At 39.9% G+C, this 24,329-nt stretch overlaps 1 protein-coding gene across 5 annotated transcripts in view; it reads right to left on the bottom strand.

Moving 5' to 3' along the window:
• Positions 1-7,392: 7,392 nt before the first annotated feature.
• Positions 7,393-24,329, bottom strand: part of MAP7D3 (MAP7 domain containing 3) — a 42,450-nt gene continuing 25,513 nt past the window's right edge. For 2 of the 5 annotated variants that reach the window (XM_045583488.1, XM_045583491.1), the window contains 11 exons: positions 21,353-21,909; positions 20,648-20,751; positions 20,176-20,387; positions 18,412-18,544; positions 16,510-16,645; positions 15,458-15,562; positions 14,418-14,471; positions 12,848-12,953; positions 11,058-11,250; positions 9,873-10,132; positions 7,393-9,033 (listed from right to left, as the gene is read on the bottom strand). In XM_045583488.1, coding sequence (XP_045439444.1) covers positions 9,877-10,132; positions 11,058-11,250; positions 12,848-12,953; positions 14,418-14,471; positions 15,458-15,562; positions 16,510-16,645; positions 18,412-18,544; positions 20,176-20,387; positions 20,648-20,751; positions 21,353-21,909 — 1,856 coding nt within the window. In that variant the 3' untranslated portion in view covers positions 7,393-9,033; positions 9,873-9,876. The remainder of the gene's footprint in view (positions 9,034-9,872; positions 10,133-11,057; positions 11,251-12,847; positions 12,954-14,417; positions 14,472-15,457; positions 15,563-16,509; positions 16,646-18,411; positions 18,545-20,175; positions 20,388-20,647; positions 20,752-21,352; positions 21,910-24,329) is intronic. The other 3 variants (XM_036443520.2, XM_045583489.1, XM_045583490.1) reach the window with 3 other exon arrangements.

The following is a 24,329-nucleotide window of genomic DNA, read 5'->3' as shown; positions in this document are numbered from 1 at the left end:
GGGTGTTTACCTATGCCTCCACCTCTTGGTTTCTCCTATATTTTTTCTCCTAAATAAATGTCTAGGCTTTGATTTCCCACTCTCATGATACTCTACTTTCCACTTTTTATCTTTACTTCATTTTCCTTTAATAATTTGTCATGCTCAGTTTTCATTTTAGTTTTTCCTTTTTCTTGAATATATTATGCTGATCTAGAAAACTGGTGAAAAAGTCAAAATGTTAGTTATCTCAATAAAGTACTTGTAATTAAAGTATTATATGAGAACTACGATCACTAATTCTGTATTAAACATCATGAGATATCTATAATAAAGCATAATATGCTAATTTGACCAGACGCCCCCTGGTGCCAAAGGGAAGCCCAGGTCAGGAATCAGAGGGAAGCCAGTGCCAGCAGGCAGGGGAAGCAATGCAAACTCTTGCACAACTTTTGTGCATTAGACCTCTAGTAGTTTGATAAACAACATGGCTTGTATGAAAACTCAGCAAGTTAAGTGTATGGTCATTACTGTAATGTTCTGTGTAGTAGTTATCTTATTGCTTACTCTGTACAAAATGATTATTTAAATATCTGATTTGCTTTCACTTATTAAACATCACCATAAGATGCCTATAAAATCAGATATTGTTAAATTAGACTAGGATTTAATAAAAATTGTGAAAGCTTACTGGCCTAACATTTCATTTTATAACATTAAGTATCGATTATATATAGCCATGAGCTTTACTGTTATAGTAGGTAATATAGTCAGTTTTTAAGGGAAAGAGCATATACTTGTGTTTTTTGGTCTTTGCTTCAGTAAGCTTTGGTCTTTTGCAGTTAATCTACTGGACTTAAATGTTACTAATTTTTAGCAGAGACACTGATATGATTTTCATTGAACCACGATGACAAAGGAGACACAGATTAAGGCACAAGTTTCAGGGGCTTGGCAGCAATAGACAGGGCATGGTGTGCCTTAGGGGAAAAAATGTAAAGGAACTATTAACAATTTAAAAAGGCAGTAAAGACAAAGAAATTCTCTTCAAACTAAATTATATTTTGATCACATAGATAGGACACAATTCTAGATAGAATAGCAAAAAGGTGTAAATATATGCAAATAATCCTTTTTAACAAATTATTTTGGATAGCTAAAGTAAAATAAAAAAAGGCTACTGCCATATCAGACTTGCACTATTATACTAAGTTGGATTACTAACTATATCTAAAACTAGACTCCTGGTGCACAAAATTTGTGCACGGGGGCAAATGGGGGGTGTCCCTCAGCCCAGCATGCACCCTCTCCAATCTGAGACATCCCTCTCACAATCCAGGACTGCTGGCTCCCAACCACTTGCCTGACTATCAGCCTGATCACCCCTTAAACATGCCTCTGCCAGCCTGATCAATACTTAACTTCTCTCCTCTGCTGGCCCAATTGTCCCTAACTGTCCTCCCCTACAGTCCTGGTCACCCCCACCTGACCTCCCCTGCAGGCCTGGTACCCCCAACTGCCCTCCCCAGCTGGCCTGGTTCCCAGCAACTGCCCTCCCCTCCAGGCCTGGTCCTTCTCAACTACGCTCCCTTTTAGGCCTGGTCCCTCCCAACTGCTATCCCTTTCAGGCCTGGTTCCTCCCCTGCAGGCCTGGTCCTTCCCATCTGCTTATCTTTTAAGGCCTGGTCACCCCTAACTATCCTCCCTTTCAGGCTTGGTCCATCCCAACTGTCCTCTCCTGCAGGACTGGTCCATCCCTTTCAGGCCTGGTTTCCCCTAACTGCCCTCCCCTGCAGGCCTGGTCTCCCCAACTTCTCTCCCTTTCAGGCCTGGTCCCTCCCAGCTGCCCTCCCTTTCAGGCCTGGCCATTCCAACTGCCTACCCTTGCAGGCATGGTCCCCCCAACTGCCCTCCTCTGCTGGCCTAGCCACCCCTTAACTGTCCTCCCCTGCAGGCCAGGTCCTCCCCAACTCCCTTCCCTGAAGGCTTGTTCCTCCTAACTGCCCTCCCCAGTTGGCCTGGTTCCCATCTGCCCTCCTCTGAAGGCCTGGTCCCTCCTAACTGCCCTCCCTTTTAGGCCTGGTGCCTCCCAACTGCCCTCCCATGCAGGCCTGGTCTTTCTCCCCCCCCCCCCAACTGCTCTTCCCTGCAGGCCTGGTCCCTCTCAACTGCCCTCCCTTTTAGGCCTGGTCCCTCCTAACAGCCCTCCCATGCAGGCCTGGTCCCTCCCAATTGCCCTCCCTTTCAGGCCCAGTCCCCTCTAACTGCCCTCCCCTGCATTCCTGGGCACTCCTAACTGCCCTCCCCTGCAGTCTGGGTTCCCCCCAACTGCCCTCCCCTGCATGTCTGATTGCCCACAACTGCCCTCTCCTGCTGCTGTGTATCTTGTGTCCACATGGGTGCAGTCATCTTTGACTACATGAGGGTGGCCATCTTGTGTGTTGAGGTGATGGTCAACTTGCATATTACCCCTTTATTAGATAGGACATCTATACTTATAATAGGGTAATATAAAAATTGGTCTGGGATGCTGTCACATAATGACTGAACAGCAGGAGGGTGGGGCAACAAGCTACAAGTGGTGGAGAGCTACAGGAGGGTGGGCAGTGGACAGAGAGCTACAGGATGGCAGGGCAGCGAGCTACCTGTAGAGGAGAGCTACAAGCAGCAGTGGGCAGGGCCAGCAGCTGAGGCAAGTGGCAGTGAGCTACTTGTGCATGGATTCGTGCGCAGGGTCACTAGTTTTATAGAATTGTCAAATATTTGATTTCAAAACCATTTGCTAAACCACATATAATTATCAATTTATCTGGTAGCTATTCTACCTCATTCTTTTACATTCTAGATTTTTTAAAAGTGTTTTTAGCAGTAACCCTAATCAGTGTGTAATTGGGGAAATAAAGAAATCCTCTTCTGGTATTTTACCTTTCATCAAATAATAGGTACCAAAATGTTCAAATAATGTTTTAGACAAATCATACTTATTAACTTCCCCTTTTTTTGTAAACATTTTTATCCTGTTAACTTAATTGGGGAGATTTGTATTGCTTATATATACAGAAAGGGTAGTTAGAACATAAAACTTTGATTTTGGTGTATATGAACAGGGGATAATGGTTGAATTTCCTAGGTTTATATGAATTTAAGGAGTGTATGTTATATTAAAACATCTGCTAATAGAGAGATGGTGCTGAAATCTATTATTACCTAGGCATTTTCTAGCTATTTAGCTTATGTCATAAGTTAAACCTTCATATAAGGAAGGCAAAATTTGTTGACTGCTAACCTCACTTAAATAATGTTACTAGATATGCAGTATATAGAAATTATTAATGTTTTGGTGTGTAGGAAAGGATGAAAACTAGGTTAAAATAAGAGCCAAATTAACATGTACTGAAAGGGCACTTTTGTTTTCTGTTTAAACTTTATCTTCTTAAGGTTTCTTCGGGAAGAAAACTTGGCATTTGGGGGCAGTCATTTCTTCCAATGTAATGCCAAAATGAATTTAATTAATACCAGCCCTAGACTGTACTCAGCAGCAGGACTTTTCTAATTGGGTTTTACTCTTTGTCTTCTAAAGTACAAGCAGCATTTGACCTATTTCCAATGCTCTTGGCATTTTATTAAAAGAACCACTAAAAAACTATGTATAATTTAATTATTCTTTTTTGTTTTGCTTCATAAATACTTAAGACTGTCTTTTGAAGATTGTTCCTACCTCATTAGCTACTCAAGATTCTATGATGATCAACCTATTCCAAATAATGTTTTTGAGAAAAAAAAAAGAGAGAGACTTGAAAGTAAAAAAATATATATATATATACATCTTGGGCCTTGGCTACTGAGGAGAAAAGAAAAAAAAATGAGAATCAAATGTTCCTGACATGGGCATTTTAGAAAAGTACTATAAAAGTTTGAAATATTCAAAAAGTTCTGGCTAGCCGTGGCTGGTGTGGCTCAGTTGGTTGGGCGCCATCCTGTGTGCCATGTTGCTGGTTTGATTCCTGGTCAGGGCAGTTGCCCAGGTTGTGTGCAAAATTCCCAGTAGGGGGTGTGCAAGAGGCAGCCAATGGATGTTGCGCTCTCACATTGATGTTTCTATCACTTCCCCCCTCTCCCTTCCTCTCTCTCTCCAAAAAATAAACTATTATTTAATTTTTTAAAAAAATTACAAGTACCAGCTATTATTTAGGAATCTCTCCTGATATTCTTTGCTATTCAGTTTTTATGGAAATTAATTCAGTGAAACACTCAAAACTTTTTAGTGTTTCTTAGTGGTGTTTTTCCAGATAAATTCTAGGGGTAAATATTTCCAGCCACAGTATGTAATTCTGTAACTGTGGAATATCTGTATGCTTTGTTTGGTATATCTCCCATGGAGATATCAATGAATACACTACTCCATCTGTGAACATTTTAAATGCTGAAATAAATTAAAAAAAGAAATGTACCCAAAAAAAGAACTTATCTACTTGTTAACAGAGTGGGTTGTAGAGCCCAACTGCTGGGGTTCAAATCCTGGCTGCCCTGCCATTTTAAAGTTATGAGCCCTTGGGGCCAGTTACTTAACCTATCTGAGCTTTTTCCCTCACCTGTAAATGAGACTTAGAATCCCTACCTTGCAGAATTACATGCTGATTTCTAATGCAAATGCTCAGCAGGTTGACTGATAATCAGTAAAAAGCATTCAATAAACTTTAAGCATGTATTTTATCTCCAACACCGGAGATAGTATATCAACTACCATGCAAGCCACAGGACACTGTTGTCACTCCCCAAGGGTATGGGTGTTGGCTTTATAATCAGACAGATTTAGGATTGATCAGCTCTACCTTTCTGGCTGAGTGATTACCAATCTCCACAAACCTCAGTGTCATCCTCGGTAAAAATGAGTAACCACACCTTGTAAAGGTTTGAAGTGATGCTTATAAAGTACCTGACATATAGGATGTGCAAACTTTACAGTTATTATAACACTAGAGGCCTAATGCATGAAATTTGTGCAAGAGTAGGCCTTCCTTCCCTCGGCTGCTGGCACTGGCTTCTCTCTGGCACTTGGGACCCTCACAGCCCCACCTTTGTCCAGTAGGTCATCTGATTTAATTAACATATTATACTTTTATTACTACTAGAGACCCCGTAAGCAAAATTCATGCATGGGGGGGGTCCCCCTCAGTCCAGCCTGCACCCTCTCTAATCTAGGACATCCTTCTCACAATCTGGGACCACTGGCTCCTAACTGCTCACTTGCCTGCCTGGTCACCCCAAACTTCCCCCTTCCCTGCCAACCTGGTTGCCCCTCACTGCCCCCCTCTGCTGATCTGGTCGCCTCATGCAGCCTGCTGCTCAGTAGTTTGGTTGCCCTTCATTAATGCCACTGCCAGCCTGGTTGTCCCAATAGCCTGTTCAGTCATCTGTTCTGTTGTTCAAATGCTATGGTCAGTTAGCCTTTTATATAGAGATAATTGGGGAAATTATCAGGCACTGGAATTGGATTGGTGGGGAGACCAAGGACAAAATAACCTTTCTGGACCCTGCTTCAACAAACCAGACCTGGGGAAAGGGGGGAGGGCAATGAAAGTTACACAGGGAATTGACCTGATAAAACGTGACTGTATGCCTCCAGGCTTTTGCTTCTTGACAATTGCTACTGTTTTATTAGTCCCAAACCTCCAGCTCTTGCCAAAATGAGTGACTCCTCAGTATGAGAATGAAAGGGTCTACAGATATTGTACTGCAGCCCCCCTCTCCTGCCTGATAAAAGGGCTCAGAAGGGCCATAATGTACACAATCTCATGGCCATAACTTATGCACGCACAGGCACCTTGGCTAAGATTCAGGTCTTCAGATTCTATTCTAGTGTTCCTTACATCATTCCATACCACACTCTGTGGTTGTCAGGAATTAGAGAGAGCCTTTAAAAGGCTTCCCAGTGTTCATACATAAGTGGAAGAAATGTGCTTATCCTCAGAATCCCCAGGGGAGAGGACACCAAGAAAATATCCAGAGAGGAAGGGAAACTGGAGGCAACCAATGTGTCCCCTAACAGGTTCAAGTGCACCAGCCCAGGGCAGGCGAGGGAAATCTAGATCATGTCCATCACTTCACAGCTATAAACAAGGTGCTTTGATTGCATTTCAAGTTGTGAGCACACCAGGGGATATCCTAGTTCAACAGCTCCAACAGAAAGACCAACAGAATGGAATGCCAAGTAGAGAATAACTGCTATCATTCTCATAAGCACCAGACCTCAAAGAGTGAGGATAAACAGGACCTTACATTATAAATACAATAACTAGTGGAGTAGAACATGTTTCAAGATTGAAAACAACCTTTATAGGCAGATCAGAACACTGGTCTCACCACACATAGTAAATGATGTCATCAAGATATGAGTATATATTGCCGAAGCCGGTTTGGCTCAGTGGTAGAGCGTCGGTCTGCGGACTGAAAGGTCCCGGGTTCGATTCCGGTCAAGGGCATGTACGTTGGTTGCGGGCACATCCCCGGTTGGGGGTGTACAGGAGGCAGCTGGTCAATGTTTCGCTCTCATCGACGTTTCTAGTTCTCTCTCTCCCTTCCTCTCTGTAAAAAAATCAATAAAATATATTTTAAAAAAAAGATATGAGTATATAACAGTATAATCACTGCCTGAACACACTCAGACATAAAAATCAAGTGTGTTTTCCTCATCCATGGCAAGTATTTTAAAAATATATTTTATTGATTTTTTACAGAAAGGAAGAGAGAGGGATAAAGAGTTAGAAACATCAATGAGAGAGAATCATCAATCAGCTGCCTCTTGCACCACCCCCACCGGGGATGTGCCCGCAACCAAGATACATGCCCTTGACTGGAATCGAACCTGAGACCCTTAAGTCTGCAGGCTGATGTTCTATCAACTGAGCCAAACCGGTCTCGGCCATGGCAAGTATTAAAGATGAGCTTTATAAGGGCCAAGAGAGGAGGAATGGGAAATGACTGTATAAGGGTCCAGGGTTTCTTTGTAGGGTGATAAAAATGTTCTGGAACTAGATGGTGGTGATGGCTGCACAACACTGAAAGTACTAAGTGCCATTATAAATAGTGACTTACGTGAATTTCACCACAGTAAAAAGAAAGGTACTTTAATCACTGGCTTCAAGTATAAGTCAGACCATCACGGGGAAGAGTAACACAGGAAAGAGTAACAAGCATTGGAATAGGTGCAGGAAGAACAGGGTTTTGAAATTCACATCTTAATGTCCCACAGGGGGGACTCTGCCAAATCCCTGATTAGCTGGAGAGAAGCATCAGGGAATTTGCTTACTGAACTTACTGGTTGCCTGTGGTCATGGCTTGGTTAACAACTGGTGTCACATCACCTCTATACTTCCACTAGTACATTTTGTGTTATTATAATGAAAAGAGAACTTGGCTTTATCTGCAAAGTTTATTTCACAGAGCACATATTTATATGAAGATACAACAATGGGTTTCAATATGTAACATTCGTGCGGAAAAATATCAGAAATATTCTTAGGATGATTGTCTGCCTCCTATACAAAAGAACTAGCATTTGAAAATAGTTTTAAAATCTAAGGCATCAAGCTCTAATCTGTAACAAAAGGTATAGTACTCTGAATAGCAAAGAACTAAGAAACAAGAAAGAATAATTACAATACTTCCTTTACTACTCCAAGACTGGTGACTAGAAAGAAACATGGACATGTTTCAAACTTTGTGATTTGCCAGAAAACTCACTAGCATTAGAACAATAAAATTCCATTCAAGTTTTAGTCAATAGTTTTTTGTTGTTTCTTTTTTAATCCTCACCTGAAGATATTTTTTCCATTGCTTAAGAGAGGGAGGGAGAGATTAAGAAACATTGATGTGAGAGAGATACATTGACTGGTTGCCTCCTGCAGGTGACCCGACCAGGGACAGGGTGCGAACTTGCAACCCAGGTACATGCCCTTGACCCAGAATTGAATCTGCGACCCCTCTGGTGCTCGGGCTGAAGCCCTAACCACTAAGCAACCAGCCAGGGCAAGTATTAGTAAATTCTTTTAATGAGGACTCAGTGCATTTCAGCAAATATACATCTTGTGTGTGTGTGCATGCATGTGTGCCTATCTATCACAAGGACTAAAGAATAACACTGTTCCCGTACTCACTTGCAGCCACTGGTTAGAGAAAGGCAAGGAGATTTTGGTTCCATATCCCAAGCCTGGGTATATACTGAAGGGCAGGACTGGAGGGTGTAAACAGAAAAAGATTATATACACAGTAAACATTTAGAGGAATTAAATATACCCCACCAGACAACAGCCAAATACTGCTTTATGTATACAATAAAAACAACACATGTTTTTGTAGATAAACCTTAGTACAATATGTACTCCAAAAGGAAATACTGCTAAGAGCACAAAATATCCTATTATAATTGTTCTTCTAGGACTCCTAGCATTTGGGGGCATCACTGCTTGTGTACTCAGCTGGCATGATTAAACATAGACATATATAATGGTAACATATACTTTACTCTATTTTCCAACCTTTGGTATTGGTATATTAGAAATAATCCAACATAGCACTTGGGGGCAATCTTGAGTCCTTCACATAACCTATCATGTTCTCTACAAGATCAAACTGGATTTCTTAATTGTTAAACAGAACAAACATTATTTTAAGATTTCAAACATGTACTGAGAGAATATTATTCTTTCAGTAGAAATTATTTTAGAAGTACAAGAGTTACAAGTTTATAAACACAGCCTCAATGCACACTCAAACGTGTGTTGGTAGGAAAACACAATGAGATACAATGGAGATTTTTACAGGAACACAACTTTTTATTAAAAACCCCTCCTTGTGGACTTCAAGATTATACGAGTGAGCGAGCATCTTCTGAAACGTGTTAAGATGACTTTTTGATGTTTTCCCGTTTTTTTAGATTGTTATTTTCTTTGCTTGGTTCAAGTCGAAGGTGGAGCAATTTTGGGAGATGGGCCTAGAAGTTGAAACCCAGAGTGGAGGATAAATTCTCTTCTAGGCTGCACGAGGTTTACATGTCTGACCAGAGGAAAAAGAAAAGAGGATTAGTAAAGAAGATGCTGGTCTCACAGCAACTGGGCCCTGGCTTTCCTTCCTTTAGGATGGGTCCAGTACCCTCAGCAGCCCTCTTGGAGTTGCTGACATACTGGTACTTTTATAAATGCTCTCAGCATCCATAACACCGAAACAAGCCCATGCTGTCTCTCAACTTCAAAGAGAGCTTCTCAAGGAAAGAAAAACAAAGGCCTTGCCTGTGGACTGAAAGGTCCCAGGTTCGATTCCGCTCAAGGGCATGTACCTTGGTTGTGGGCACATCCCCAGTAGGGGGTGTACAAGAGGCAGCTGATGGATGATTCTCTCTCATCAATGCTTCTAATTCTCTATCCCTCTCTCTTCCTCTCTGTAAAAAATCAATAATATATATATTAAAAAATAAAAATAAATAAAAAGAACCAGCTGTTGGTTAAAAAAAAAAAAAAAAAAAAGAAAGAAAGAAAAGCAAAAACAAATGTTTTTTGGTTTTGGAAACACCGGTTGAGAGGCAAATTCCATAGACCTCACAAACACTCTGCCCTAAATGATCATCTGTGTGCTGTAAAGCAGCCAGTGCTTTACAGAAAAGAACCTACTTTGTATTATCTGGCAGGAAATGCAGGGCGTTAAACTAAAATCAAGTTACTGAAGTTACTCTAAAAACTAATTCAATGGAAGAGTCTTCAGCATCAATGTAGCTTTTAGACCCACCCTGTCTTCTCCCTCACCTCCTAAAGTGGCCCTGAAACAGCAAGAAGCAAGATTTTTCAAGGTCAGTGGTTTTGGAAACAAAATAAAGATCGGATTAAAAATAAAAACCTTACCTGATCAAGCAGAATCAGATTTTTCTATTTTTGTCTGGGGACTTCGGTAGAATGTTGTGAAACCTTTCAGATGGTGTTTTTGGCTATCAGGAAGGTTACTAGAAATGAGTGGATCAATCTTGTGAGTGCTATCTAGTATCTGGTCACACGCACATTCCTGTGACACTGGATGTAAACTTTCTGATGATACCATGGGGTTGCTGGTTTCAACTATCTTTTCGGTTTTTGTTACTTGGTTGGTCATTCTTTGGATAGACAGCCTGGAAAGAGATGTTTTGGTTAGAATGTTGATTATCCTCCAAGCTAGAGCTTCATCCTGAAAGCAGGTTTATATTTTAACAAACTTTTAAGAAATTCCTTGGAAGTAAGTGAACTTTCAGAATGAAAAAATGGGAAGGCTGGTAGGGGCCCTGGATATCTCAGAACACACTGGTTTCTCAAGCTGTGTCCTGCAAAGTCCTAGGTTCCATGGGCATGCTAATGGACTGGGAGAAGTTAAATGTGAAGGGTACAGGAACCCTGTCCCTACTTAAAGCTGATCCATGACATGGCTAGTAAGGTTAAGTAAGGACTAACGTGGATTTTCTAGCTCCAGTGCTCTTTCCAAACCATCAGTGTGTCTCTTAGCAGAGTGTTTCCATGGGTCTTGTAGGTTAATGTCTTTCAAGTAATCGCCCAAAGATCCTTCCTTTCTAGACTCTGACCTAATCTGTGACCCTCAGTTTCCCTATATGTAAAATGAGGTCATTAATATCAAACTCAGAAGTGCAGTGATAATTAAAATAGGTTATGTAAAATAACTGGCATACAGCAGACACTCAATCAATGACCCCTTCCCTGATTTTATGAGACAACATTAACCAGTATGAACAAAAGCACAGTTTGGAGTCAGATGTATCTGGGTGGGAATTTGGGCTCTGCCCTGTAACAGTGGGATGTTCTAATTATGGGCAAATAAGACCCATAATCTCTCCATAATCGCTTTTAATTTTCCTGATTTGTAAAGATGGGAATGCTAACACTACCTAACAAGACTACTGTGAATTAGTTTGTTTCTGTAAAACAAGTGCTTAAAATAGTGTTTGGTTCAAGTTAAGAGCTCAGTCAATAATCTCATGTATCATTTTAAGAATGCCACTCATAATAACACCAAGTTTATTCTGAAAAGCTCACCAAGTGACTAACCTGATACCCTTGGCCTGAGCCAAAGGGTCTTTCACTTTTTGTCTGACGTTTTTTATGTCACTTTTTAAAGATGATCTTGTCTTTGTATAGACTTTGTCAGAATTGACTTCTAAAGACAGCAGCCTGGGGGCGCTCTTCACATTTCTAAAACTTTTCTTGAGTTTTCTGGATGAATTCATGCCATTTGTAAAGGCTAGAAAAAAAGGATTAAGATTAAAACTGGAGCTTCAACAACAAAGATAAGAAGAACAAAGTCTGTGATGTTGATGGGCTGAGGGAGGGACCATCTGTCTGATGGCAGGAAAAATCATGGGAGTACCCTGGAGAAGCAGGCCCAGCAACCACCAAACTACTCTACTTTTCTCAAACATGGTCTAGGCTGCTGCCCAGCACACCTGCCCCAACTTTCTTTAGAGCATAAAGGGGCCACCTTTAAGGAACTTGCTCTTTCTCCTTTGGCAGGAAACAAAGCCAGGCCAGAGGATAGGACTGAGCCATGCTTCTTACCCCTCCTCCTGATTACCCACCTACCCAATTCTGCCTTCACTTCTTATTTCAGTCTCACTTCCAATGCCACCTCCTACCCTTTCCAGTGCCCTAAGGCAGACCCTATACCTACCTTGCTCCTACTGCTGTGTTCTCATTGCATTTTGCCAAACTTCTTTTAATGCAACCAGCTTGTGGTGGAATCATTATTTGCTCATATGTCTACCTCCCCATTGGCTATGGTTCCTCAAGGCTAAGGGCCCTGCTCTTCACATCTGTATCCCTGTACCTAGTAGGCCTGACTTCTGGGATAAAGGGTGGACAAAGTGTTTTTTCAGATGCCATTTACTGTTGCCATAAAATGGTTCCTACTCATAAGGGAACCAATAATACATTTTAGAAGGCACTCATAATCATGACATGATTTTAATTTTTCTCAATGAATTAGAAGTAGTATTCCATCTGGGGTCAATCACAGATGCCAGAGGAGGCCCTGAGTTATGAAATGTTAGTAAGCCTCATGTTCAGCTGAAAAAGAGCTGCCATCTACAGTCTTTTAGCATAACCTGTAAAATAACAACAGCTGCTACAGCAACAGTTAATATTTATTGAGAGTTTACTATGTGTCAGGTATTATTCTCTTAGCATTACACAGATTATCTCATTGTAATCTCATAACCACCCTAGAAGGACAATAGCTTCTCTTTTTCAGACAGGAAAACTGAGCATACAGAGAGGTTAAGTAACTTGCACTTAGCCACACAGCTCAGAAGCAGAGGAGTACCTGGATAGACCTATGCAGACTACCTCTTAAATAGTGACTAACAAAACTCAAAAGGTGCCCAGCGGTGTAGCTCAGTAGCTGAGTGACCACCCATGAACAAGGAGGTCATGCCCGGGTTGTGGGCTCAATCCCTAGCAGGGGGTGTGCAGGATGCAGCCAATTGATGTTTCTCTCTCATCAATGTTTCTCTCTCTCTCTCTCTCTCTCTCTCTCATCAATAAAAACACACACACACACACACACACACACACACACACACACATATATATATATATATATATATATATATATATATGTATATATATGTATACGTATATAAACAACTGCCATTGTGGCTTAGTGGTTGATGGTCAACCTATGGTCACAGTTTGATCCCTGGTCAGGGCACATGCCTGGGTTGTGGGCTCAATCCCCAGTGTGAGCGTGTGCAAGAAACATCTTTGATGTTTCTCTCTCTCCTCCCTTTTTCTCTGAAATGAATAAAAATACTAAAAAAATAACAACTCAAAAGCAACCAAACCTAATGGATGCAAGTCATCAGGAGAATTTGCATCATCACTTTCAGGCTCATCCTCATCATCTGCCTCATGATCCTCGTATGTGTCACTGCTGGATATTTGTAAATCCTATGATGAAAAAAGAAACTTATGGTTATATCTAAATATTCAATCATGCTGACATAATTGCTTCAAAGAAGACAGATTTCAAGGCTGGAATGATGGCTAATTTTCATCATTTCAAAGTAAGATTTTAAAAATCTTAACTCTATGGTTCCAAGAATCTACAGGAAATAAGACAGATGGCCCTAGTTTTGTCTTTAAGTTAGGGGAGGACACTCAAGAATGAAAGACTTCCCTGAGTGGGAACCAACGAACAAGAGCTTTGGGTTAGCATGCCGTCTCTTCCTGCTCCGAGTCTGAACTAAGCCAAGGTGGGGGAAACAGATGAGGAGCTCAAAAAGTTCTTGGCTGGTGCTGGAGGCAAATTTCTCAGACCAATGGACTAAATGATCTTTCAGATAGTGACCCCCAGAATTTTTTGAAGATAATATTTCTATTCTAAATGTTCATAATTATATCAACTGGTCAACTGTAAACAGACAAAACATTGCTTTTATAGCACAGAGGATAAACAGCATAGAATCTGGAGGAAAAAGGCCTTGCATGCATGTGATCCATCAAAAGACAGGACTCTGAGGTAGGCAAATACTTATGAGACAGACTCCCAAAGCAGTAACCATACATGAAGAAACTGGTAAAATTGAGTTCATTCCAAAGAACTTCTGTTCATCACAGGATATTATGAGAGTGGAAAGCAAACTATACCATTGGGGCTGATATTTGCAATACATATATTCAAAGGGCTCATAACCAAAGTCGGTAAAAACTCCTACAATCAAAAGGCAGGCAACCCAATAAAAACATAGGCAAAGGACTTGAAAAGGCACTTCTCGCTCTGGCTAATGTGGCTCAGATGGTTGGAGCATCATCTGATATATCAAAGAATCACAGGAGATTGGGGCAGGTACAGGGAGCAGCGGATCAATGTTTATCTCTCACATCAATCTCTCTCTAGAAATATCAATAAAAAAATAAAAAGGCACTTCACAAAATCAAATATCCAAATGGCCAGTAAGTATATTAAATGCATTAGTCATAAAAATATTGATAAATTCAACAATGTAAAAATGAAGACAACTTTAACAAAAGACAGTCATAAAGTGGGAGAAGTTATCTGTAATACATACAACCAAGAAAGAAGTAGAATCTAGAACATTTACAGAACTATAAATTAATAAGAAAAAGATAAATTAGCCCCAAAGATCTGAGCAACAGACCTAAATGAGCATTTTCACACAAGAAAAAAAAACACATGAAAGACCTAAGAAATATGCTAAACCTTTTTATTATCAAGGAAAATGCAATGTGACACTATTTCCTGCAGAGATGATCAATGATTCTTTCTCATCACTGATGTTTCTATCTCTCTCCATCTCCCTTCCTCTCTCATAAATCAATAAAAAACATTAAAAAAAATAATGCGAAGCAACAGGAATTTGTATATACTGCCAGTAGGAGCACGAAGACTACCTTTGAGGTGTCCAAATTGGTCTTTCTTGTCCGCTTCATAATTTCCTCAATTCTCTATTTAAAGGAAAATAAAATTTCAAACATGAAAACAAATTAAATGCAAAAGAGTGGTGATTACTCCCATTTTCCAGAAATGGATAATATCAGTGACTGCTCCAAAGCCACACACTTAACTGACACAAGACATTGGGTGGGAGTTTATTCCTTCCTCCAGTCCTGGTCTCAGTCGCCTTTGAGTGGTGATAACTGTACTTGTTTTGGTAACACAGAAATCCAAATGATTCCTCACTCCTAATTGTGCAGACTTTGAAATGCATTACTTGAACTAAGCACATACCACTGCAAACCAATTAGAACTTTTACCGGTAAACATAATTGTAGTCTGAACAGACCATGAATGAGGCCGAAGTTAATGACAAGAATGTACCCCAATGATGAGACACTGTCGGAGCTTTTGTTACTAGAAAGAGAACACACGTAGGAGAGCAAGAATTCTTTACCCAGGATACACTTCTTTCCCTGTAAGTGAGGAGAGATGCAGCTCTTTGGCCTCCTCAAGGGGATGGATCTGACAGAGGCCTTGCAGCACCTCAGCCAGGACTGGAGCCCTTCCTTGCTCTCAGATGAGGCACATGAGTTACACAAAATGAGCTCCTACTATACAAAAAGCCTGCACCTTGGCCTTTCAGACATCTGCACTTTCTAGCCCAGGTTAGAAGAAAACCTTATTTCCACCAACCCCTACCATGACCTGACTAATTCTGTTCAAAGGAGCTTTGCTGCAATGGCCACCACCAGTCAATGACGGATAGGTACAGTCAATCAAAGGAGACCCTTCTAGGCAGGAGAGGTCAGATCCTTGGCTAAGGAAGAAAAGAGTAGAATGGAAAAACAACCATTGTCACTAATTTGTGACTTTCATATCATGTGTTCAACATTGTCTTAAACAAAGAATCAAACCCCCAACACACACACACACACACACACACACACACACACACAGAGAGAGAGAGAGAGAGAGAGAGAGAGAGAGAGATTACCTTTTTTCTTTCTAATCTTTCTTGTAAATTCTGTAACATAATTTTTTCCTGCTCCTTCTTACGTTTGTCGGCTTCCTCCTTAGCTTTTATTTTGGCGTCCCCTTTCTAGGAAATTTATATAAAAATGTTTCATGTTAATATATGTAAATCACATCAGGCAACACTAGTTTAAAAAGTTAAATGTTATCCAGCTAAAATAATGTCACCTTTTGATTGAGAGTACCTATAATATATACGGAATGGCCATTTTTAAAACATTAGCTAAAATGTACAAAACTAGGTTATTATCTTGAGGATTTAGAAGACATGTGTTACTCCGCTCAGGACCTCAGGTCTCTCATTAATAGTGGTTCTCAATCCACTATAATTTCAAAGTATGTAACTGTGTAGCTATTAATATTAACATAGCAACAGGAATCATTTCTTATATTTCTCAAAAGCATCAGGAGGATTCTTAAAGTTACCTTTTCCAGTAGTACAAATGCATATAATCATTTATGTGACATCTAACTGATTTTGATGAATGATAACACTAAAAGTGGAATGTAAACTAGGTTATTGAAAATCAGTGAGTTTGGGGAATTATTTATCTGGTAATTCGAATTTACATGGGTGAGACATTCTTATTGATAAATTTGATGACTTTAAATTTTTAGAGGTATTTGTAATTTTTATCTTATCTGTTGGGAGGATGTGGAGTGCAGTTGTGTGTGTCACCACAGAATGCAGGATTGGGAATATTCACATAGGATGTTTAACCTGTGTGAATGGCTTGAATTCCTGAAACCAAGCTGCTATATTGTTTATGTAGACAAACCAAAGAGCTGTTCCTCTATAATTTGCTACTCTCTTGTTTCCTTTGGTAAACATTCTTGCATTTTGTCAAAGGTGGCTGAGAATGACTTGTAGCAATATGAAATGTTAGCTAGACTGTAATGTAAAAATGCATCCAGAGAAGGTGGCTTCTTTGGAGAAGCAGGTTTTTGCTTTGGGTTTCAACTGAATTTTATAATCTAGTTCTCATTCCCTGATAAAGTGCAGACTCAGCAAACCTGTAATAACTCTCGCTGGTTTTCCTGATCTTGAAGTCCTTCCTTCTTTTTTATTTCCTTTTGTTGCTGTCCATGGTCAAATTTTGAGAACCTTTCTTGGCCTTCAAATGCTTTCTTTGTCACTTTTTTCTCTTTCCTGATAACACAAATATTTAAGTAACTCTTAGTATTTATCTTGATCTCTACCATACATGGCTTGCAGTAGGTACAATTTACATTTATACCAGATTCACTACATTTTATGTATTGTTACTCCACAAGATATGCACAATTTCACCCTTTTAAAATAGAGAAAACTAGCCCTTGGGAGTAAGAACTATCAAGTGGCGGGCTAGTTTGCATCTTAAAATATGGGGAGGGGGGGGAAGAAGGGATAATATCACTCCTTATACATGGGATTCTCCACTTATACATGCTCATACCCAATATCACATGGGAATGTGATTGGGATAATTTAGAGGGTCTGGTGGTGCCGAGAGGAAGAAAACTCAATCAACAAAGACCAGTGCTGAGTGCTTTTAAAATGTTAAATCAGCCTTGGCAAATTTAGCTAAGTTGGTGGGGCATCATTCTGTGCACTAAAAAGTTATCTGTTTGGATTCCAAGTCAGGACATACACCCAGATTTCACGCTCAATCCCCAGTAGGGCATGTGCAAGAGGCAGCCAATCAATGTTTTACTCTCACATCAGCGTTTCTATCTCTTTCTTCCTCTCTCTAAAAAAAATCAATTAAAAGTCATTTAAAAGCCCTGGACAGTTTGGCTCAGTGGACAGAGCATCCGTCTGTGGACTGAAAGGTCCCAGGTTCAATTCCAGTCAAGAGCATGTGTCCTGGTTGGGGCACACGTGGGAGGCAACCAATTGGTGTATTTCTCTCATATCAAAGTTTATCTCTGTCCCTTCCACTCTCTCTAAAAATCAATGTAAAAGCTATCCTCTGGTAAAGATTAACAACAAAAAAAAAATTAAACTAAATTGGGCCCTAGCTGGTTTGGCTCAGTGGATAAAGCATCGGCCTGTGGACTGAAGGATCCTGGGTTCGATTCTGGTCAAGGTACATGCCTGGGTTTCTGGCTCGATCCCCAGTGTGTGTGGGGGGGGGGGGGGCAGAGCATGCAAGAGGTAGCCGATTGATGATTCTCTCTCATTATTGATGTTTCTATCTCTCTCACCTTTTCCTCTCTGAAATATATATATAAAACTGTACATAAAATCTACTGACCACAGGAAATTCTTTCAGCAATGACTAATAAAATGCAGGTGTCCCAAAAGTCACTGGAAAGCACCCTTAGTAAAACACAAAAAAGTATATTTTCTAGGTTTACAAATTCTATAGTTTTAAAACCTTTGAAAAAGATAGGGGCTGACATCAGCGAATGCCAACAGAAACTTCTGAAATCTGGAATCTTCACATGACTTTTATTCTCTCTTTTAAAAAAAAATGTATTTTATTGATTTTACAGAGAAGGGAGAGGGAGTGAAAGATAGAAACACCAATGATGAGAGAGAATCCTTGATCGGCTGCCTCCTGTACGTCCCACATTGGGGACTGAACCAGAACTTGGGCATGTGCCAGGAATTGAACTGTGACCTCCAGGTTCATAGGTCACTGCTCAGCAACTGAGCCACGCTGGCTGGATGAGATTTGGTCTCTTTATACATCTCCATAGCACACCTTCAAGGTTCATGATGCATGAAAGCAAAAGAGGCCTATACTATTCATCTACACACCAGTGTCCTCTCTCTGCTTGACATTTTCCCACACTCATTTCTGATTCATGTTGAAGAAAAAGTCAATCACTCTTTGAGAATTTATAATACATTTAACTTGATAAGTTTTGACTTTCAAACTTTAGGCCCAGGCAAGATGTATAGCATAGAAAGGATGATATTGTACTTACCTTTGGTCCATTTCTTTTTGTAGTTTTTCTTCTTTTTCTTTGTGTTCACGAGCAAGGCGTCGTTTTGCTGTCAAAATTTTTGTTGCCTCCTCAGCATTCATAATCCCTTGCGTGCTTTTATTACCAGACTCTACTTTAGATTAATATGTGAAACAGTTAGTTTAGGGAACTTACTGCCTCTCATTCCAATACAGAGATGCAAGATAACCAATAGTATAAAAAACGAACAATATGTACATGGTCTAAAATGTATAAAAAGCAATCTATAAGTGACTATAAAACAGATTTTGTTCAACATCTCAACTCCCCCAATAACAGAGGTAGCCTTTTTGTTTCTTTTTAACAAGTACTTGTTCGAAAACGAAATAATAAGCTGCTCCCTCCTACTTTGGTTTAGCTGTTTTAAAATAACTAAGTTGATCCTATGGGAAAAAAGCTTTATACTTAATACAGACGTAAACAAGCTTCTATTCAATCTAAATGAAGTATACAATTATTAAATACTTGACTAAAAAAAAAATATATCCAGCATACATTTTAAAATTTGTTCATCTGCCGAAACTGGTGTGGCTCAGTGGATAGAGCGTCGGCCTGTGGACTGAAAGGTCCCAGGTTCGATTCTGGTCAAGGGCATGTGCCTTGGTTGCAGGCACATCACTGGTAGGGTGTGTGCAAGAGGCAGCTAATTGATGTTTCTCTCTCATCGATGTTTCTAACTATCTCTCTCTCTTCCTCTCTGTAAAAAATCAATAAAAAATATATTAAAAATAAAAAAATAATAAAATTTGTTCATCATTTTCACTAAATAATTACTGTGTAGCTAACTATTGATACTAGTGTTACAATAGTTGGTTGGTTAATCATAAACTGGTTAACTAAAGATAACCAAAGAAACCAAGACTATCAGTAACATAAGGTGACTGTATGAAGGCTTATGATAATATTTTAGTTCATGTGCCTAATTTCTTTATTTTAAATAAGCAACATATGAAAATGAGGGTCATAAGACATCTAAAACAAATAATTTATAATAAAAAGATTACTCCTATTATAAATAATTCACTGTGGAATTCCTTCATAAAGCAAAATTCCCCAGTCTATTTAAAAGTAAGCAATATCCTTGAATATTAAGAACACATGTGACAGGTAAGAATACCAATTTGGTACTTTTAGGAACCCAACTACATGCCAGATTCCTTGTAGTCTATGCACAGTAACTGACCTACAGCTTCTAACAGAAACTCATTCAGCCATTCATAGAACCATCCACTACCAGAGCTGGAAGGGACTGCAGGTATTACCTATATCAGTGGTCGGCAAACTCATTAGTCAACAGAGCCAAATATCAACAGTACAATGATTGAAATTTCTTTTGAGAGCCAATTTTTTTTAAAATTTAAACTTCTTCAAATGCCACTTCTTCAAACTAGATTCACCGAGGCCTTGGTATTTTGTGGAAGAGCCATACTCAAGGGGCCAAAGAGCCACATGTGGCTCGCGATCCACAATTTGCCGACCACGGACCTAGACCAATACACTCATCCAAGAAGTACTTTTAACACCAGTTCTAAAAATGGATTTTCCAAAACAATTAAAGGGTGGGTAAAGTAGCTCTCACAAGGAAAAGTAAGGAGCAGTGATTGGCAAAATTTTCTTTAACTAAAAGAAAGCTCGCTCCTTAAAGTTCTCTGAATTGGGAAATAAAATAGAGCTGACCATTCCCAAACTTTATTGCCAAAATATAAACTCAGTGAAGGAACTTACCGTCATAAGTCATATGCTTTTGGGTCACAGCCTCAGAGCTTTTAGTGGTTTTTTTAGAAGCCTTTTTCTTTTTCCTTCTGATATTACCTACTATATTTTGTGTACGTGGGGTATGTTGAGCAGGAATTATTTTAGAGGAAACAGAAGATTGTGCTGATTGTTTTGACAAAAATGGTGAAATGGATGGCGGGCAATTCTTTTGTATTTGCCTACTGAGAAAAAGCAACAGTTAATGGGGGAAGTATGATATGATTTTGTAATTAACATCTGCTATAAATTATTAGTGTACAATTTCATAAAATATATTATGAGATCATGATATTTTATAATAGATGAAGGTAAGCCCTTTATCTATTAAAGGTTTTTCTAAAATTTTACATTACCGCGTATACATTACTTCAATTATGAAACACTGATGTAAAATTTATTCTGGTAAAACACATATCAGGAACGGTTTCAGATAGCTACTTACTTAGCACTTATGGGAGAGGGTGAATCCCACACGTTTGTAGAAGATGGCCATTTAGACAATGGTGAATGTGTCGATGTGCGCTTCTTATTTACAAGGTTTGATTTCTGAACAGATCAATACAATCAGATAAGAAATTATTAGCAATAACTTTCTTCAGCTGGTTTCTCTTTTTAAGAGAAAAATATTCTGAAGAATACACAGTGATAGCTCCATAAATGCCCAATTTTCCTGACATGCATAAGAACTAGTTATAGAGATAAGTTCTTCCAAAATAACAATATTACACACAATTCAAGAAAGACATAGAAATAATTAATTTAAAAGAAATATTGTACTTCAAAACCCAATTCTATTTCTAAATACTAGTTAAATTTACCCTATTTTATTAATTTTATTGCTCAATGTTATAAATAAGTTGTTTTTATTGGGAAACCTGACCTATCAAATCATCTATATAATTAAAAAAAAACAGGTTTTTGCCTAAACCGGTTTGGCTCAATGGATAGAGCATCGGTCTGCAGGCTGAAGGGTCCCAGGTTCGATTCTGATCAAGGGCATGTACATTGGTTGCAGGCACATCCCTGGTGGGGGGTGTGCAAGAGGCAGCTGGTCAATGTTTCTAGTTCTCTATTCCTCTCCCTTCCTCTCTGTAAAAAATCAATAAAACATATATTTTAAAAAACAACCAGAAGGTACTTGACAAACCTGGGGAGTGTCTCTCAAGTTCACCTCAGGGCATGACTTGGACTCAGGGGATGATTCCACACTGGCCTTAGGGGGCACTTCCATGTTCTCTTCAAGGACTGTTTCTAAGCTTTCCTCGGGAATCATTTCCATGTTCCCCTTGTGGAACACGTCCATGCGAGCCTCGGATGTTGTTTCCATGCTCACTTCTGGGTATGAGTCCAAGCTCGCTTCAGAGGACGAGTCCATGCTCACCTCAGGAGATGGATCCACACTCATGAGGGACATGTCCTCGCTTCCCTCAGGTGATGCCTCCAAGCTCTCAAGAAGTGGCTCCACACTCATCTCGGGGAATGCTCCCATGATCACTTCGGGAGCTGCTTCCGTGCTCACCTTGAGTGGTGCTTCCACACTCAACTCAGGGGGTGCTTCCAGGCTCACCTTGAGGGGTGTTTCTACTTTCTCTTGAAGAGGTACTGCCACTGTTGATTTGCAAAGTACCATGGTATTCTTCAATTCATCACTGCTATGGCTAAGCAAGGGCATGTCTATAGACTGTACTACAGGGCTGTGGATGCCTATGGGTGAATGAGGAGAGGAAATGAAATTCCAGTTAGAAATCCTACAAGATAGAAATGTACCACCAAACAGTATAAGAACCGGAAAAGAGAAGAGACTGTGTTTATTAGGAAGTGACAAGGATTACACATAACACAGAAGTGTTCAGTGAAATGAACCACAGGACAGAAGCATGGCAAAACTGGTACACTTTATAAGCCCCACTACCAATAGAATCACTGTGAAAGCAATAATCTGTTACAAGTAAATATAAGATGCTTCTCCAAAGTTGATGTTTGCAATGGCCATTTCCATTTTAATCACACTCTAGTTCAGAATGATTTTCATAGAAAATTATAAGATTTTCAACACTTCTTAAAAGTAATCTGAATAATTTCACCAGGGCCAGAGAACTCACTGTTACAGGTGATTATGTAAGACATACATGATTGTTTTAGAATAGAATGAAAAAAAGAGCATTTTTTCTGTCCCATACTAAAAAATTGCACACTTGCAACAACATGGATGGATCCTGAGTATCATGCTAAGCAGAATAAGTCAGACAGAAAAAAACAAAAACCATATGCTTTCACTTATATGTGGGATATAAAACAAAATGCAACAAATGAATAAACATACAAACCAAAAAACTCACTGACACGGACAACATGCAAAAGAAAAAACTCACTGACACGGACAACATGCAAACGAAAAAACTCACTGACACGGACAACCAGAGGGGAAGGGAAGTTAAAGCGGGCAAAGGGGATCAAATATATGGTGACCAAAGGAGATTACAGATGATGTTTTATAGAATTGTATATTTAAAACTTATTAACCAATGTCACCCCAATAAATTTAATCTTTAAAAACTAATAATATGTTAATCAGAATGGGCTGGACCTCTAAGGTCTCTTCCAGTTTTCTCCTCCCCCCTCTTTTGTTTATCTTTTTTTTGATCTTCCAATTTTACCAATCTATTTTTTTGCCTAATAAATGGACAAAAATGATAATACTTGTTAGCAATTTTGGGAATGGGGCCACTTCATAAACTGCTGGTGGGAATATGGATTTGCATATGTTCCATGGAGGGCATTTTGGCAATAACATATCAAAAGCCATTTTTAAAAGTACACATTCTTTGCTCTAGCAAGTTCACTTCTAGGCTTATCCTTAGGGAAAAAATCAAGTAAATGAAAATGCATTTATAAGGTTATTTATAGTAGCATTTGTTATAATGCTGAAACTACTGAAAATATAATCCAAATATTCAACAGCAAATTTGGACTATACTAAGATAGTCATTAAGGGTAATAATATGCTATTTTTGGACATAAAAACAATATATATTAAGTTTAAACAAAAACAAGTTATGCCCTGGACAATGTGGCTCATTTTGTTGGAACATCGTCTTGTGGACTGAAGGGTCGCAGGTTCTATTCCTGGATAGAGCACATGCTCAGGTTGTGGTGCATACGGGAGGTGACTGATGCTTTCCCCCTCTCCCTTCCTCTCTCTCTCTCTCTCAAAAAAAAATAAATAAATAAAGCAGCTTATAATCCCATTTTGTGGAGGAAAAACATAAACACAAAGAAAAACATGCAGTAAACATTAAAAAAAAAGATATTTGATGATAAATTTGTCATATTATCTTTAAATATGGGCAGAACATTTTAATATGATATTTCCAAATAATTAAAAATAGAACAATTGAGGGAGACAAAATGGCTGAAGAATAGATGGGCGGATTCTGAGCCCTGTCCCAAAGCAGAAAGAGAGAGCAGCTGACGGTCTTGTGCTGTGAGTGTTTATCAGCAAGCTGGGAGACAGCGAACACCAGGGGCCGCTGACAGGAGTACCCCTCACAGGGAAGCACCCACAAGGGCCTAGGGGGCCGCTGACAGGAGTACCCCTCACAGGGAAGCACCCACAAGGGGCTACATCCCTTCAAGGAGCTACCTACAGGCTTGGACTGGGAAACCTCGCCATCTTGAGAGGAAGATTGGATCGTGTCAGAGGCCTGAATATCCACAGCCACATTGACCACCAAGCAGCTGTGACCTCCAGAACGCTGATCCCAGGTGGCGCAAACACTTGGGCTCACAGGAGTGCCCCACAGCACGGCGAAAAGGTCAGATTTCGTGGCAAGAGGGTGAGTGAGCGCTCCCGGGAAAGACAAAGACCAGCGCGCACAGAGTGTGCGGAAACTGTAGGTCAGGGGCGGTGATTACAAGTAGAAGCCCCGGCTGTTGGGCGGGTGTCACCTGTGAAAGTGGACGGGGCTCCTAACAGGGGAGATATTTAAAGAGCAACACATTTGGATCTGGCTTGGAGGGATATCGGAGAGTTGCAGGAGATTGCAGTTGGCTCGGACTTGCCCCCTCCCCCCCTCCATAGATCCTGCCGCAGAGAGAGGGGAAAAAAGCTGGAGAGGCTTTAG

The sequence above is a fragment of the Pipistrellus kuhlii genome, unplaced genomic scaffold, assembly GCF_014108245.1.
Source record: "Pipistrellus kuhlii isolate mPipKuh1 unplaced genomic scaffold, mPipKuh1.p scaffold_m20_p_19, whole genome shotgun sequence".
NCBI classification, from domain to species: Eukaryota; Metazoa; Chordata; class Mammalia; order Chiroptera; family Vespertilionidae; genus Pipistrellus; species Pipistrellus kuhlii.
The sequence above is the reverse complement of the archived record's forward strand: the minus strand, read 5'-3'. Positions and strand labels throughout refer to the sequence as shown.